Source organism: Nyctereutes procyonoides, unplaced genomic scaffold, assembly GCF_905146905.1.
Source record: "Nyctereutes procyonoides isolate TBG_1078 unplaced genomic scaffold, NYPRO_anot_genome, whole genome shotgun sequence".
NCBI lineage: Eukaryota > Metazoa > Chordata > Mammalia > Carnivora > Canidae > Nyctereutes > Nyctereutes procyonoides.
Window position 1 is genome coordinate 47995149 of NW_026575044.1, and position 15133 is coordinate 48010281.

Here is a 15133-nt window from a genome sequence, read left to right on the forward strand (position 1 = left end):
CAGGAATTGGCTTGTGTGTGTGATTAATGTAGATTTTCCAGTCCAGATAAAATTGTGATTTTATTTTTTTTAATAAAAGCGTCTGTAATGTTGTGTTACTTTTGAAATTAAGGCCAGAACTTTAAGAACATTTGCTTCTCACAGTCTTTCCGATGGACCCAAGCATAGTGCAGATCATGGCGGAGCAGTGGTCTTAGGGAGAGCCACATACAGAAAAGTGAGGCTAATTGTTTTCATTTTTAAAACCCTGAAGTTGCAGAAAGAAAACAGTCCCCGGAGAAGTGGCAGTTTCCTCTGTGATCAAAAAGAAGGCACCATCCGCCCCTTTGCCCATCCAGGAAGCCCCCGAATGCCCCGTCCCTTGGGGATGTGGTCCTGTGCAGACACCGACTCCACCCCATTTGAAGACCGGCCGCTGTCCAAGCTGAAGGAATCAGACAGATGTTCAGCACGGGAAAACCTCTACTTGGACGCCTTGTCTCTAGATGATGAGCCAGAGGAGCCTCCAGCCCGAGGGCCCCAGCGGGAGTTCAGGAACTGCCTCCCCCAGGTCGGCCTGGGATTTGGGGTCCAGTTAACTGCTGCAGGACCAAGGGGGTTGTCAGGAAACCTGTCCACGTGGCCGGCAGGCCCGGGATTTGCAAATCGCAGCTTCTGGGCTGAGTAAGCATGAAAACTTCATGGTGCCAAGAGTTCTGCTTGGTGGCCCTGACCCCAAGCTCCTAGTGAGTGCTGCAGGCAGTTCCCTCTACCACCATGTTTCAGGTTTGGAGAGTTTGGAGACATAGAACTGTGTCCCGTGTAAACAAAAGGTCTCGTACATGAGCTGGTCCAATGAAACACACAGGAGGAGACAGTTTATTCTCAGGAGTATAGGTCTTCAACCTCTCTTTAAATCATAGCAGCCTTCTGATTCTAAACAACTTGCTGGTAACAAAAAAGGAATCTGTTCTAAGGAAAGTACCTCACGTCTGGAAATAGTATTACTAAACAATAACATGCTATAAATTCTTATACTGTGCAAAGAAGGGGGGAACAAATCCCAACACTTAGAAGCCATACAAAAATTAGATCAACAAATCAGTGAGCTAAGTAAACTCTGGGCTGAAATTTCCATGGCACAATGTCAGGTTTTTCTAGTGATTCCCCTTCTACAACTGGGTTTTAAAACCGGGTTGGATTTTAGGAATCGTTACATAAGTCGGTTTAACAGTTGCTGTACCTGTCCCTAAGCCAGTCCAGAGACAGACTTCTAAGAGTTCATGCGAAGTAGTGTTGAAATGTGGGGCAGCTAGACTTCAGCCAGATGTCCATGAGGTAAGGTGCCTTCTCCGCAGTATATGGCCAGGTGGCATGACATCACCAGTGCGCCACCCTGTTTGATCTATTGGCAACTCCCATGGTGCAGTTGCACAGCAGAGAGGAAGCAGGTTGGGAGCCTGCCCTGGTCCCAGTCCACAGTGACTGGGGTCCTGAGCAAAAGTCAGTAAGTCATTATAAGCTCACCTCTGATTCCAGATGGCAATGCCAAAGGTGGTTGCATCGACTTCTACAGTGAGGCTTAGACCAAGGGGCCTAGCCACCTAACTTCCTCTATGGGGAGCCACATCTTCCTTTTCCCCACCTCCTCCTGTCTCTGTCTCTCTCTTTCTTACACACACACACACACATACACGTATGTGTCATTACAACAGCCAGCCTTGAAATTCATATACTAGCTTCCTTTGAGAAAGCACGGGAGAGCCACCTCCTTCATGATGAAGTATATAGCCAGTTTTTCTCACTCACATGGGCTCCTTCCTGGACGGCAGGAGCTCCAGTCCCTCCTCACACTGCAGGTCCTCGTTTTATTATTATAGTTCAAAGAGCTGGGGGTCAGGAGCATTCCCAACCAACACTTGGCCTCAGTGTATATGCTAAATGGTATTTTCCTATGGCAGAAGAGCAAAACAAATCACTTAGCACGTTGAAGCTGCCTGGCAACCAATATGAACAGATTCAGACGATCTTATTTCTTCTTTATAGGAAGAAGAAAATCACAAGGGAAATCTTCAAAGGTAAGTAAGATAATGAAAACAGTAGTAGGCTACCGAAATTAAAACCTCTTGGTCTTAAAATTCTATCCTGTCACTGCAGAATGTCTTCAAAAGGACTTAGGGTAACACTTCTAAATAAGTAGTGGCTTTATTATGATTGATTTCGTAAATACAGAATTCCCTATTATTAGCAAGAAAGGCCAGAGACTAGCTGCACTGGTGTGGGCGGTAGTGTCATGGTGAGGACAGTTACAGCTGTGGATTGTGTGTATAAAAGAATGTTGGTTTCTGAAAAGTCCACAGAAACCCCTCTCGTCTCATTTGGTCTGGAAAGACTCCCACTTGATATGCCATGAGACATTTCATATACTGTGCATTTAAAGCTCTGCTGGGAGGATTTATTAAAATATTTCCCGGCAGTAAACCACAAATAAATTCAAAGTGAGTGATGCTGGTGATACTGGTTGTCACATATGACCCAAAATATATATGATAGGATGTATCTGAAAAGACACATCTAAACAGATTTGTTTACATTTAAACATTAAAAATATACAACTGAGTGGAAAGTATAAAGATTTCCCATACACAACCCCCCACGCACACACCCCACCCTCACACACATGCTTCTTTATAGATGAACACATGCTGTTTCCACCCCAGGAAACTTCTTCTCAGGGCAATTGGCTGTTTCCAGATCTCCTCATCCCTGGTTTTCCTAGGAACTTCAAGTCCATGAATCACTGTCCCCTCCCCATGTTGCCCTGTATCAGGTTCATCCACAACCATCCCAAATGCGTGTGGTGCGTTTCTGTCCTTCAGGCTCTGCCTTGACTGGTCTTTCTCAGACCATCCAAGGCTGCATTCGAGATCTAGAGCCTGGTTTCAAATGCACTTCTGCCTCTCGCTAGCCATATGCCCTGAGGTGAGCTGGGTAACTAACTACCTTGTGCCTCAGTTTCCTCATCTGTAGACAGAAGGCATTTAAATTGCTTTACAGCTTAAATATGTTACTACACATAAAACAAAGCAATGCCTGACACAATCAACAGAGTTTAACTATCTTCACAGAGCTCTTCCGGGTATACTAGCTCTGATTTTTTATCTTTTCTTAAAAGTTTATTTTTTTAGTAATCTCTACACCCAACGTGGGGTTCGAACTCACAACCCCGAGATCAAGAGTCATATGTTCCACTGACTGAGCCAGACAGGCTCTCCTCTTATTTTTTATCTTAATTGCTACTATTAATTTCAAAAGTCATCCATACTTAGAAAAGTTAAACTGAAATGAAAACTCAAAACATCACAATATCAGAAATATTATTAAAACTTAGATATCACCTCAGAATGTCTGAGGTGAGAGGGGTACATGTGTGTCATCCCCACCATCCCCTTCTCCTTCTTGCTTCAAGAAGTTTCCTGTCTTCCCTCCATGCTTTCTTCCTTGTACCTTCACACAATGGCACACATTTCAGATGTGTCCTGGTTTTGTATCTTAGGTTTGGCCACTGCTAAGGCTGATGTGTCCCCTTTTTCTGCCCACATCACCTCTGTTCCACAAAATCCATCCAAGCCCTGGAGGCAGAAATGGAGCTTAGACAAGCAGTGTCCAAGGAACGTAGACAGGGTTGGGGTTTCGGTACCCATAGAGCACTTCCAGCCCCCAGTGAACAGCATTCTGAAGCTCATTAGTAATTCAGCAACCCCTGGACTTGGCCCCAGAGGCAAGAAGAGAAATCACACTTGCCAGAAAGCTTAATACCTAGTGATAAATTGACCTGTTCCTTCTATTTCTTTTTATTTTCAGTGCTAGTTGGGAGCCAGCTTACCGTTATTCATCAGGCTGTGGGAGAGTTTGTAGATGGTTTCTAACAAAAAAATACCACTCACTTTTGCCTCTCGTGAGAAATAACAAGCTAGAAGGCCCACCAGGATCCGTAGTCTGCTCTCTTTTATGCCAGAGTGGTGTCCGCAAGAGCATGTGTCCCCAGGGTGAGGGCAGAGGCACCCAGAGCTTTTTGCCACTTCTGTGGGCCAGTCCATGTGGCACACAGACCCCAGTCCTGGCCTCAGCACCGCTAGTGGTTCGTGCAGTGGAGCGGCCCACGTATTCTCTGTCTGGGACCCGTCTGGCAGCACTTGTGCTGATCTGAAACCCTAGGTGTGGGCAGCCCCCGTGGTGCAGCGGTTTGGCACCGCCTGCAGCCTGGGGTGTGATCCTGGAGACCCAGGATCGAGTCCCGCATTGGGCTCCCTGCATGGAGCCTGCTTCTCCCTCTGCCTGTGTCTCTGCCTCTCTCTCTCTCTGTGTGTCTATGAATAAATAAATAAAATCTTAAAAAAAAAACCCTAGGTGTTTAAACTTGTTTGGGGTGTGCAGATAGCAAGATGTCCTATGAAAAAGTGGTATAGTGGCAGAGACAGTCTGGGTGCCTTCCCTCCACCCCAGCCAGAGGGCCCAGGTCGAAGCTCACAGGCAGGGCCAGCCCCAAGCCTTCCTGGCCGCCACTGCTTTGCCCTGGGGGGCTTGACAGGCTGCCTGGGTGCTCCAGCCAGCTCCTGTCTCAGCATTGCAGAATCCTGGACCCTCTAGGGTGCCCACCCTGGCCTGTAGGAGGTAGTCAGGAAATTCATACCAAATAGAAATATATTCAGTGAAAGCACTAATATATTGAGGAATCTACATCCAAATGCACATCCATCAGGGAACACTTACCCCAAACTGGCTGTTCCTTTAGCTTACCTATCTTCACTCCCACATGGTATATGTGTGTGTCTGCAGGCATCTTCCTCTTATCCAGGAATTCAGGAGGAGCAAGAACAAAAAAACAGGCTTTGGCTATAAAGGAGGGAAGCAGAGGGAAGGGAAGAACTGGGCCCTGCTGGTGGATTTCAGCCGGGCCAGACGGAGTTTCTGTTGGAAGTGGTATTTGGAAATTAGTGCCCACCTGTCACACCTTCTGCTTCCCTCCTTTGCTTCACATCTTCTGTTTGGTCTCTGGAGGTTAGTTAGTACAGTTGACCCCTGAACAACATGGATTGAACTACATGGGTCCACTTAGATATGGATTTTTTCCAGTTAATATAGTACTATAAATGTATATTGTCTTCCTTATGGTTCTCTCTTTTTTTTTAAGATTTAATTTTTTATTTGAGAGAAAGAGCATGAGTGGGGATGGGGAGGAAGGGCAGAGGAATAGGGAGAAGCAGACTCCCTGTTGAGCAGGAAGCCCAACATGGGGCTCAATCCCAGGACCCTGGGATCATGACCTGAGCTGAAGGCAGACACTTAACCAACTGAGCCACCCAGGTGCCCCTCCTTATGGTTTTCTTATTAACATTTTCTTCCGTTAACTTATTTTAAGAATACAGTATTTAATACAAATACAAAATATGTGTTCATAGACTGTTTATAGATCAATAAGGCTTCTGTTCAACAGTTGGCTCTTAGTAGTTAAGTTGGGGGGAGTCAAAAATTGTACATGGATTTTCGACTACATGGGGGTCAGATGCCCTAACCCCCGTATTGTTCAGGGGTCAACTGTACTTCCTTAGAAGTTCATCCAATAGATGATGAGGCCAGTGGGCGAACAGGACATCAGATTATAGCTGTGATGTTGTGGTGCCCACCCCCTTGCATATACCATTAGCTGGGTTTGGATCAGGACAGGGCTGCTTTCTCCTGTCAGCAGTGCGAGCATCTGCCACAATACCTGGAACTCAGGAAACTCCTAGTAGGTTAGGATTTGAGGGCATTCATCAGCCAGATGTCCTCCTTCCTCTGGAGCATCCACAGGCCAAAATGAAACCATTCCAAAGTGGGTTTGGAGCTGAACCCTGACCACCCCAGAGCTCAGCCTCCAGCTTGTTCCCATAATATTTGAGAGCTGCCTGTATTCCATTCTGACAAATATAAGGCTCCTGGAACAATTCCAGAGCTGTTAAAAGTTCATCAAACATCCACAGGGCAGCTCAAGAGTAGAGAACATCAAGGAGCCAGAAAGTGTTCCCGCTGGCCTACATGGAGACTGACACACAACAGGCACCTGTTCCTTGGGCAGCACATGCGTGCCGCGCTGGGTCGGGGGTGCAGGGTGGCAGGTCAGCAGGCTGCCCGGCTGGCAGGCAGCTGACACCCTTTTCTCCCCCACCTTCCCCAGGGCTGTGTCTGTGTCCTCCATGTCTGAGTTCCAGCGTCTGATGGACGTTTCTCCCTTCCTGCCGGAGAAGGGCGTCCCCGCCACCAGCAGCAAGGAGGACATCACTCCGCCCCTGTCTCCTGATGATCTGAAGTACATCGAGGAGTTCAACAGCAAGAACTGGGACGAGAGGCCCCCAGAGCCCTGGGCAGACAGGACCGAGGGGGGGCGGGCAGGGAGCGAGGCTGGTGCGGAGCCTTTCCCTGACTCCTCCTGGTACCTCACCACGAGTGTCACCATGACTACGGACACCATGACCAGCCCAGAGCACTGCCAGAAGCAGCCCCTTCGGAGCCCCATGTGCGCGGAGCAGGCCGGGGTGCGGGTGCTGCACAGCCCACCCGCGGTCCGTAGGATGGATGGCATCGTGGTGGCGGGCAGTGAGGGCAAGGGCCGGGCCGAGCCCGAGTGCCCGTTTCCAACTAGCAGAGCCAGGGGGGGCACTGGAGACACAAAAGGGGGTCCCTCAGAACATGTGCTCAGCAGGTGGCCTTGCGCCCCCTCCAGGCACCCCCGAGACTATGTGGAGGGAGGGCTGCGCCCCCTCGAAAGTGCCCTCTGCGCCCCCCTGGGTTTTGCCTCCTCGCTGCACGGCCTGCAGATGTCCAAGAACATGAGTGATGACATGAAGGAGGTGGCCTTCTCGGTCAGGAACGCCATCTGCTCTGGCCCCCCCAAGCCTCCACTCAAGGACATGGCCTGCCAGACCAATGGGTCCCGGACGACGGGAACACAGACCGTCCAGACCATCACCATTGGCCTGCAGACCGAAGCCCTGCGTGGCAGCGCCGTCACCAGCAGCCCCCACAAGTGTCTCACACCCAAGGCCGGGGGCGGGGCCACGCCCGCGTCATCTCCTTCCCGTGGCCTTCGGAGCCGGCAGATGGCCCCCGCCATCGAGAAGGTGCAGGCCAAGTTCGAACGCACGTGCTGCTCCCCCAAGTACGGGTCTCCCAAGCTGCAGAGGAAGCCCCTCCCCAAAGCTGAGCCGCCCAACAGCAGGACCTCCCTGGGGCTGGCCCCAAAGGGGTGCAGCGAGTCCGCCTGGGCCCGTTCCACCACCACGAGGGAGAGCCCGGTGCACACCGCCATCAACGATGGCCTCTCCAGCCTCTTCAACATCATCGACCACAGCCCCGTGGTGCAGGACCCCTTCCAGAAGGGGACTCGGGCCGGGAGCCGATCTCGCTCAGCAGAACCCCGGCCCGAGCTGGGCCCAGGCCAGGAAACGGGCCCCAGTTCCCGGGGACGGTCCCCCAGCCCCATCGGGGCTGGCTCAGAGACTTGGAGGGAGGAAGGGGGAGAGGGCACGCCCTTGAGGCAGGACTTATCCGCTCCCCCTGGTTACACGTTCACTGAGAACGTAGCCCGGATCCTCAACAAGAAGCTGTTGGAGCATGCCTTAAAGGAGGAGAAGAGGCAGGCCCCCCACGGGCCCCCAAGTCTTAACAGTGACAGCCACATGGGAGAAACCATCAAAGCTGAACCAGGGTCCATCGAGGTAATAAGGCTGAGTATTCCAACCGTCCCCCCCCACTGGCTCTTCTGTTCAAATGTCAGGAAAACACATGTAAACCTGGGGTTTTGCTAGGTCATCTGGTTTCAGGAATAGGTTCTTGTGAGCTGGGAAGATACAGGGTTTATGGGAGAATGGAATAGGCTGAAACATAAGCCCCAAGCTGCTCCTAAAGAAAAGTTCCTATTATTGTCCTCAGTGATCTTTTCTTGAAGATGTAGCTCAGGGTTTGGTTCAGGTTCTCTTGTCTGATCTAGCTGATGGTGCTCGTCTGTCTATCTGGGCTTTTCACTTGGGGTTATAATTTGCCCTCTTTCTGTGTGAATTTGTGTCCTAGAAATGTGTGTGTGTGAAGTGTGTGAGAGTCACGTCAGGGTTCTCTGCGTGCTCCAGATCTTTATCCAGGACAACACAAGAGGTGTGCCGGAGAGGGTGTAATAGTGTGGACACTAGAACGTGCTTCATCAGGAACGTACAAGAATGTCTGGATTCCAGTGCTGGCGTCAGTACAGAATAGCAGCCCTCTGTGTCACAAATCCCATGCCCTCTACGACCACGAATCTCCCTGGCAATAAAACCAGGTGAGACAGATGGATAAGATCAAATTCCTGCCTTCATATGATGTGGTTATTGTTATTATCGCCCTTACATCTGTCATATTATCACAGTCTATATGACCACACATCCCGTCACCTGCTATTACCCTGCGATATTATTACATCCCCCTTAACATTATTCACCAATGGGTCAACCTTGAATGTTGTTCTAATGCATATCCACATGCCGAATGTCCATACCACGCCACATTAAAAACAATCCTCATTTCCACTTCAAGAATGAGCGAAACAAAACAAAGCCTGACAGTAATGCTGGGAATGAGAGGGTGGGGCTGCGGGCCTGGTGCAGTGAAGCAGCACATGTTCCCTGCCCTCGGCAGACACTGTGATCCCGCATGTAGACTTAAGGGTGAGGCTGATTCACCACTAGCCCTGAGGAACAGACTCCACACCCAGATATATCCGTAACCATTCCCCAGGCGAGGCAGATGGCAAGGGTCGGAGAGGAGAGAAATACGCTCCCAGGGCCGCCCCCCTGCTCTCCCGCCATGGCCCAGGTAACCCTGGCTTCACAGGTGAGGAGATGAGGCAGGTGCGTGTTTCCTGTGTTACCTCCAGACCCACGTTTTCCCCCAGGGTGGGGGTCGAGGAGAAACAATAGCCCCCAGTCTAACCTATCAAGTTGGAGTCAACTGACAATGTAGAGTTTAAATCTGAAGGAGGTCAAACCACGTGAAATTACCCGTGACCTACAGAAATGGCAATTGCCATTTCATTCAACCTAATATCGATGGTACATTGGCCCTGTTCTGAACATGAGTCTTTGTGATAAAGTTGTTTACGTGCTCTGAGAAGAACAAACACCGTGATTGAGTGTTCTCAGGTGTCTTCTGCAGGCTGCTTTTACCCCCAACCCTCCAGGGGTCTCAGGTAAGTGACTTAGTTCTGCAGAGGGCTTATTTGTGTGAATGCCCTACCTCCTTGGGGCTCTGGAGGAATCAGGGCTCTGGCCCAAAGCATTAACTGGCTGGTCTGTGATGTCCATTAATATTAAAAACTAAAGAGAAATTAATGTTTAGGAACCAAAAACGGCTTTGAGTTACAGTGAATGCTCCAAGCAATCTATGATAATAGAAAGACAACCGCTTAATGGCTAAAGCACAGCTCTAAGGCATGAAAACGAATTTATCAGTATGGAGCTATGCCCATCCCCCTGCCACTTTGGTCCTCTCTGTAAAATGTCTGTTTAAATTATCTTCTCACTGGGTGTGTTTGCTACCAAAGAGATGATAGGCCAATTCGGGGAATTCAGTACCTGCCTGGAGCACTCACTGGCAGAGATTAAATACTATGGGCTCCTGTTTCCTTTTCTGTTGGTATTTTGCTTGTTCTAGATTCCAGTGAAATTGTTCCTATCTAAATTGACTTCCTGTAATAGGCCCATTGGAAACCCCTTCCCATCATCCCCTAAATTATGTAATAAGTAGTTCTGGGTTTTCATTCCAAAATCACCAGGACTTGTGCTGATTGTCCAACCTGCCCTGAGCACCCCGCAGTGGGCCCTTCCCTAAATGTTCCCTGGATGCCTGGACATGGGCCTCCCTGGCTGGGGGCATGGCGGGAAATCTCCCTTGTCTTTTCTCACTCCTGTCCCATGGCTATATTTATCCTCTTTTTTTCTCTTGATGCTGTAGCACCAGTTCTATCATGCGGAGACGCTAAGAGATGAGTTATGGTGTGAAGGGAAAGAATAATCTGGAAATGCAGTGGTATTCTTCCCTCCTGTGTCTAGTGGAAAATACAAGGGGAAACTTTTAGTGTGAGCAGTAACCGTGTGATCATTGTGACAAAAGCAGACCATTTAATCCTCTGTTTCAAATACAACAGTCATGTGACTTCCATCTCTATGCACACCAAAGGGTTTCTGAAGTGTTAAGTGCTAAAGGGCCAATCAGGGAAGAACAGAAAGCAGAGGGGAGAGATCGGATGTTGTTCTGCAGTGAGGGTCCTTCCATGCTCCAAACCACCTGGACCCATGCAGAGGGAGGCCTGCATACCCGGGGTGCACCTGCCCGTTTCTGCAGGCCCCATGTTTCTCCTGATAGCTGTCCCTGGAACTACCACCAGGCTTGTTGACTTTAAACCTTTACTGTTCTTCTTGTTTAAAAAGTACTTTCCAACCTACTTGCTTTTCTTTTCTTTCTCTGTCTGTTCTGTCCAGAACCAAACTGTCTTACTAACTGCCCCCTGGGAACTCTAGCCCTGCCGGCCTCACGCCGTAAGTGCTTTCTACCTTCTTTGCACACCGTCTGGAAAGGTCATCTGTGTAACCTGGGGTTGGTTGGCGTCAGAAATGCCACGATTCAGCCTCAGAAACAAGGCTGAATCGTGCCAGGTAGATCTGCCCTGACCATAGAGCCCACCACCTGCACTGGCCTACAGTCCACATTCAGGGACAGATGGGCAGGCCTAGACATTTCCAGCGGCTGCACAGAGTACCGAAGAAATCCTGCTGAGATTTCCACTCTCTGCTCTCATAGGAGTAAAAGTATATTGGCTGGAGAAGGGACTGTCTCTGGCAGAGAGGCCTGGTCAGTGGGGATCTGTGAGCCGAATGTGTTCCCAGTTGGCCTGCTCCTGCTCGCTGGTATCCTGGAGGCACACATACACTACTAGATGCTATAATGAGATGTGACCATAATTCGATGAGGCTTTTCTCTCTCTTTCAACAACCGCACCAGAAGGAATAAATCCAAATGTATCTTGTCCTTCGAAGTGATCACCATAGGTGATGTAGTAAGTGCTCAATAAATATTTGTTGGATGAATCAACAACAAAGCCATCCCTTGCTTCAAAAAATAGTCTCACAGAATTTCCATCTGAGCCTGAATCGAGGCATGTGAAAAAATACCAGTTTTTTTTTTTTTTTATTTAGTTATGATAGTCACAGAGAGAGAGAGAGAGAGAGAGGCAGAGACACAGGCAGAGGGAGAAGCAGGCCCCATGCACCGGGAGCCCGACGTGGGATTCGATCCAGGGTCTCCAGGATCGCGCCCCGGGCCAAAGGCAGGCGCCAAACCGCTGCGCCACCCAGGGATCCCAAAATACCAGTTTTATGTCTGATCACGAATTAGTCACCCACCCACCTCACCCACTAGTCTTAACTCAGAGTGTTAAATACAAAAATGCAGTTGGCTCTCAAAGACTAAAAAGGTGCTCTCAAGATAAAATGGCCACATAGCCGATTGCAGTGGCTTCTCAGGGAAGGATGGGACCATTTGCATGTATGTACTGGTGTGTTACTAAAGAAAGAGTCCATTCTTGAACCCGGTCACACATTTCTCCCTATAGGGGATCACATGATGAAGAAGTGGCACCACGCTGTCTAATCAAAAGCCCGTTCTGGCTCAGTATCGGCCAGGTGGCAGTGGGCTGCAGCGGTGTTGGAAAAAACCCATGATAGCAGCCATCTCAATATTCAGCACACCTGGCACACACCACACACTCATACATAGCAAATGCAGCACATGACACTCATGCACAAAATGACCCACGATGCACACATAACATATCCTCATACAAGGCACATACTTGTACACAACATGATGCCACACATACACAACACACTTATATACTACACAACATACACAATACAAACAACACACAAATCTGACAATAGGAGGAGCAGAGACGGAAAAAGACAAAGCAGTAGCAGGTGTCCTAAACCATGCACCTCCACGCATGTGCATAGCAGGGCTGAGGTGAGGAGAGGACAGCTCACCCCACCTAGTTTGCATTTCAGCTATTTCAGGCCTTTGTGGGCGAGGTCTTCCTGGTTGCCACGGTTCCCACCAGCCTAGCACTTTGCTAATCAAGGTTCCCCCATCCTCTGCTACAACTGCCGTCACAAGGAGGCCGGGGATGTTTAGAAGTATCTCAGTGTTCATGCCATTTCCCGTGGGGCCCACGGGGAAGCAAGGCCCACCTCACTCCATCACTCTTCCAGAAGCCCCAAGGCGGCGCTCTGCCTCCCCTCTTCTCCTTAGTCCTCACTGTGCCCATGGATACAGCCCACCGTCTCTTCTCCACTGTCACTCCCTGCTCTGCAGACTAAACCCTCCTCATCCTGGCCTCTGCACTTGCTTGTCACGTCTATGTCCGTCCTCTGATGTCCTTCCCTTCAGGCTCTGAGAGCCTGTATTCGCTGTCATTCTTCATTGCAGTGGCTTACCATCTCAGCTTTTTCTTGTTTGAGTGTCACCTGGGCAGGTGGGTTCCGCCCGGTGAACTTGGGTTTCCTCCCACCACCCCCACTCTTCGTGCACCAGCAGACTCCAGGTTTGGGCATCCTTGTTTCCTAGCCTGCAGACTGAGGACAAGTAGCTGGACATTTGTTAACACCAGAAAAGGAGCATTGGCCCTGGGAAGATGTATTATAGGTGGTCTGCCCCACAGTTGAGTGTGTCTTGCATTATCTGTTCTCAGAAGGCGTAGGATGCCTGTAACAGAAGCACAAGCACACGCTGATGCCACTTTCTAAAATGCTGCAGCAGGGAAGAGTCATTAAAAACCAGACCGAAGTTAAAATTTCTGCCTGCAGCATTTTTTTTTCCATGTTGTGGGAGTTTGTTTAACCCACTGTCAGTCAACTTGGAATAAACAGTAGCAGAGTTCGTTTTAAGGTGAGTCTTTTTGCTAATACAGCTGGATAAATCATCCATCTCTTCATGGGCCTCCAACAGACCAAAGGGTAGGGAGACTGGCCTTTTAGGGCCAGGTCACTGTGGCTAATAGATCACTCAGGAGGGCCAGAAGGATGGGGTCAGCCAAGTCAGAACATGACCAGGTGGCCTGTGGCTTTCCCCCACCTTCCATAGGCTCTAGCCCAATTCTGAAGATGCTTGTGTAAACCTACCCATCTCACAGCATTGCCATATTTTGATCATAATTTGCTGTCTTCTCATTCCTCTGTCACTGATCATCTGTTTGAATTTTTCACTGACCATTTTGTTATTCTCCTGGAGCAAGTATAAATTAACATTGGGAAGTTGCCCCTAATCCATTGCATTTAACTGGAGTCTGTTGAGAAGTGTGTTTGGGGAGAGTCACCCCCTTCCCCCACAAAGGAACTGTGGTTCTGAGTAACCCTGTCTTTCTCTTTCTCGGCTTTGAAGGAACTACCTTGTTCCGCACTAGCCCCATCCCTAGAACCCTGCTTCTCCAGGCCCGAGAGACCAGCAAACCGTCGCCTTCCGTCCCGTTGGGCCTCACATTCCCCCACTGCCTCACTGGCTCAGTCACCCGGAGACCCAGCCTCCTTGGAGGAGCTCTGCGATGAGGAGCCACCGGGGGAGAAGACACACCTGTGAGGAGTGCAAGTTTGCATGGATTATCAGGGAATGATTCCCTGTAATTTGCATAACCACGCAGTCATCAACCAAGCTCCACCCACAAGGAAAGATCTAGCTTTCCCAAGGTCAAAGAATGTTTTTAAAAAACACAGCTGCTGAATGTCCAACCTGTGAACCTGAGATGTTTCTAGAACGAAACCGTAAACGTGCCTGTAATAACTTAATTTTTTTCATAGCTCAGAAAACTATTTTTGTCTCCATCTTTTTTACACAGTATATTAAACAAAAAAGCTAGATAAGATATAAATTTAAAAAATAAAAGTTTTAAAAATGTACATTTTAAGAGATTCTGAACACCCTTGCTCTCAATACTGACTGCCTCTCTGTTAAATTTGCACTGTTACGCCTTGGTTTGATTTGTTCCCACATTGAAGTAGAGTGTTTTAAGTTAACTTCATTTTGTCAGTGTTCTTGTTTTTTAAGAATTTTTGAAATGCTTCAGACTGATTCAGTGAACTTTTTGTAGTGAAAAAGCCATGAAGCCAGTCGACAAGACAGATATCCTCTCTACTGGAGGGGATACACGTCAGCATTCTTGCAAAGGTACAGAGTCCTCAGCTGGGCTTACCAAATTTGCTGTATAATCCACGTACTCTACTCGACTTGCATGTCTTTGGGTTCGAAGCGCTCTGGGATGCATGTACATACTGCTACTGTGGTCCTACCATTGCGTAAGTGTGAGTCATCTGTCCCACTGTAATACGTTGTGAATCCCTCGTACTGTACTTTCATCGTTGTCCTCTTGCATTGAGATACAACAGCAATGGCATTTTTAAATTATTGTTAAAGATGAACTGGCAATATACAGTGTTTACTCAAAATTTTCTTGTTTAAGGAAAAGCACTACAAAAAGTCCGGAGGGTACCAAACTGAAGCAAAGGATGGTCCCTCAGAGTCTGTATGAGACAATGATGAAGTAGAAATAAAACCTTTCAAGATGGCAGCCTGTTCAGGGACCTCATGTTTCACATGCCATCCATCTTCCCCTAAGGGCTCAAGCAATAGTTTTCCATAGCCAGGGGAATGAGGAAAAGGGGAGGTCCTGTAAAGAGGCAACAGCTGCTAACACACCTCACTGGGGGTACACCGTGAGCACCTGGTATGCCACAGCTTCCCTGTTCTCCATAAGAGCGCCCTGGGGTTGATGACAAGGCAACTTCTGGTTGAAAACATGGCGGGCATGGAGGTGTGAGGCAACTGTTACCCACAAGTCAAAATGTGCCTCTCTCTCCCTCTCCCCTCCCTGGGAAAGGGGGAGTGGCCAATCACCAGGACCCGCTTCCCTCCCTGACAAAGAGGTGTCACCCGGCCTGTCAGTGTGTAACAGAGTAGGGGGTTTATAAAGAGGTGATGCTGGTAAAGAGTGAAAGAACTACTTTAGGGCCAAAGCTTCTGGCCTTTATGTTCCATTGAC

The 15133-nt window shown here is 48.9% G+C and overlaps 1 protein-coding gene across 11 annotated transcripts in view; it reads left to right on the forward strand.

Annotated features, from left to right (window-relative positions):
- Positions 1-14662, forward strand: part of MTCL1 (microtubule crosslinking factor 1) — a 131458-nt gene extending 116796 nt beyond the window's left edge. For 5 of the 11 annotated variants that reach the window (XM_055323585.1, XM_055323586.1, XM_055323589.1 and 2 more), the window contains 4 exons: positions 254-550; positions 2026-2057; positions 6197-7736; positions 13483-14662. In XM_055323585.1, the coding sequence (XP_055179560.1) occupies positions 254-550; positions 2026-2057; positions 6197-7736; positions 13483-13677 (2064 nt within the window). In that variant the 3' untranslated portion in view covers positions 13678-14662. Of the gene's footprint in view, positions 1-253; positions 551-2025; positions 2058-6196; positions 7737-8144; positions 8333-10529; positions 10587-12793; positions 12991-13482 lie in introns of all 11 variants that reach the window. The other 6 variants (XM_055323593.1, XM_055323587.1, XR_008664223.1 and 3 more) reach the window with 5 other exon arrangements.
- The last annotated feature ends 471 nt before the right edge of the window (positions 14663-15133 follow it).